General features: G+C 32.0%; 1 protein-coding gene across 1 annotated transcript; it reads right to left on the bottom strand.

Moving 5' to 3' along the window:
* Positions 1-1309: 1309 nt before the first annotated feature.
* Positions 1310-2409, bottom strand: LOC107417283 (23 kDa jasmonate-induced protein-like). The gene is made up of 2 exons (XM_016025895.4): positions 2058-2409; positions 1310-1820 (listed from the first exon to the last, which is right to left on the bottom strand). The coding sequence occupies exons 1-2, from the start codon at positions 2328-2330 to the stop codon at positions 1641-1643; spliced, it is 453 nt and encodes a 150-aa protein (XP_015881381.2). The 5' UTR covers positions 2331-2409; the 3' UTR covers positions 1310-1640.
* Between the last annotated feature and the right edge of the window lie 370 nt (positions 2410-2779).

Raw genomic sequence — 2779 nt, 5'->3', positions numbered from 1 at the left:
CTATTGGGCAAGTATGTTAGCTTTCGAGCAAGTGATGCCATTATTGTTATTAATATTACTACTATGCTTATTGTTTTATTACCTCCTATCTATATTATGCATTGGTACGTTGTAAAACGATATTGAAATGTTGTATAGCACTAAATGGGTGGTGCGGGTAGACGTGAATAATTAAAGGTATTTCGTGTTTATGAAATTTTTTGTAATATGTGCATCAGCATTTATATTTTATTATTAAAGTGGTGCCAATCATGGGATTTTTTTAGTAAGGTAGGAGGAATAAGATGGTATGATACAGGAGTACATTTTTGTGCAGGCAATTTTTGGAGCACGCTCTACCTTAGGGCAGATGGTGTTAGATTTTCTATATGGCGGTTTGGTAGGATTTCCCCTGGGATTAGGGTTTATTTAGGATTTTGGGAAGGATCCTAAATGGGTTTTGACAAGTATATCTTATAGAGTTCATTCATGATATGGTAAACTTCATCAAAATAGATTTTAGTAATTGTTGTTCTTGATATTTAGTAATCGTTACGTACTCTTGTTGTTTATGGTACACAAGTCTCTATATATAAATATATCATGTATACAAATCATTAGGTTGTAATGAAGGGTAAAAGAATTGTTAATAGACTTTGTTATTCTTTGTTAATCTATCAAAATATTCTTGTTATCCGTCTTCTAATGTAATCAGCTACATTTCGTTTTGAATTATGTTTATGTCATGTTGTGTCATGTTCATGTGAAATTTTTTAACTTCGAACATGACTCGTTATACTTTTATGTGGAAATAGACAAATCCGAACTCATTCATTAAATTATCATATAACCTATCTTTTGACCCTGTTAATCCCTGATTAACATATACAAATTTAGGAATTCAAATTTCATGAAGGTTTCAAATAATAATAAAAAACCTTGCAAATTGACTTTTTTGTGGGTTTTTTTTTTTTTTTTTCAAAGTTCAATTTAAAATATCAAATAAATGATGTTAAAATGATAAAAAAAAGTATTTTTTATATTATGAAACTTGCAAAATTAAAATAATTTCCATTCTTAGATGGATCTAATGGATTTATCCTGTATCATCTTGTTTCACTCATCAAGACCCATTAACTCTTTGAATGATTTAGTCCCGACATGAAGTTTTCAACTTGAATCGCTAAATTATCTTGTAAGTTCGTATCGGTATCATATGGTATGGGATTTGTCATGCCCAAAAATGGATTGTCTACATTCTCTATAGTAACCCTGCATGTGTATGATATATATATATATATATATAAATTAGGAATGGGTTCTTGACATATTTCAAGACGAAACTATAACATAATTTCATAATATTTCGTTTGAAACACGATAACATATCATCAAATTAAGTTGCCATATCTAATGGCATTATTCCACATCACACCTTACATAGACATATTAATTATGATTGTCATCAGCCAGACAGCTTTAACATACGATAAAATTAACATAAAAGTTGCCGTATATATATCATGGCATTATTCCACACACCACACACCATTTGTTTTCTATATGGAAACCATCACACAACATACATATGCATGCATGCATGCATGCATATTAATTGTGTACATATATATATGACTATATGAGTAGAGGCAGCTGGCAGCCTAGTTGTTGGCATTTTTGGTGACTACTGCCTTGGCTGTAGGGAAATTCCCATCAATATCAATTGACGCATGGGTGAAATATCCAGTAAAATCGCCATTAGTGCTATCAGTTCCAGCAATTTCTTGTCTGATCCTATCCCAATCAACATTGCTTGATGATGGAAGGACTACAGCAAATACCTGCATATCAACATCATAAATATAATTAGTACAATTATATAGATACCTAATGAATTTGACAAAACTAACATATATATATATATGTACACGAATTGAAACAATAATATAAAAAGAAACATAAGCAAACATATAATTAATGCAATTATATACGGCTAATGAATTTGACAAAATTAACATATATATACATATATGTATAAAGCGGTAAAAGAGTAGATAAGCTAGATCCAAATTGGTTACTTTGTTCTGGGAATTAAAAGGATTGATCCAGTACACAATCCAAATAAACTCGGTTCGATTTACATCGACGCCGCGATAGCAGACGGCCCCCTCTGAACCAGGTTGTGAAGCAGATCTGACATGAAGAAACCAACCCTGTTCTCCGTTGGCAATACTTTGTGGGTATGGAGCAGGTCCAATGCCACCATGCCAGTCGATTTGACCAGTGTAAATGAGGGTGCACCCGGTGGCATTGCACAGTTGGACAAACGTGTACTGATTGTCACTGGCCATGGCTTAGATCAGCTAATTCGCTTAACTGCTAAACTTTTTAAGTACCAAGAAAATTGCACACATTCATCAGTTTGTTCACTCTCTCTATATATAAACAAAATTTGTGCTAGCTAGCCAGATAGGACTAGGCACTTAGGTCCTACCAATAAGCGCTGGCAGTTGAGCATTAATTAATCTTCGATATATACTAATATGGGAGTGTCCCCGTACAGAATTTTAAAAAAAATATTTTTGACAAAAAATCTAGGTTATCCAATTAATTTAATCTTACCATTTATAATTGTCTTTTTTAAAATCCTTAAATTTTATATTCATATCTAATAGTCAGGTTCAGCTAAGATATTCATTACTTTATTGAGCTAAAATTCATAATTGATAGTCATTTGATTTTATCAGTAAATGGGGCCTCATCTTTCAAATGAAAATCTAATAGTTATCAGGAAGGACCA

Source organism: Ziziphus jujuba, chromosome 4, assembly GCF_031755915.1.
Source record: "Ziziphus jujuba cultivar Dongzao chromosome 4, ASM3175591v1".
In the NCBI taxonomy this organism is placed as follows: Eukaryota; Viridiplantae; Streptophyta; class Magnoliopsida; order Rosales; family Rhamnaceae; genus Ziziphus; species Ziziphus jujuba.
The sequence above is the reverse complement of the archived record's forward strand: the minus strand, read 5'-3'. Positions and strand labels throughout refer to the sequence as shown.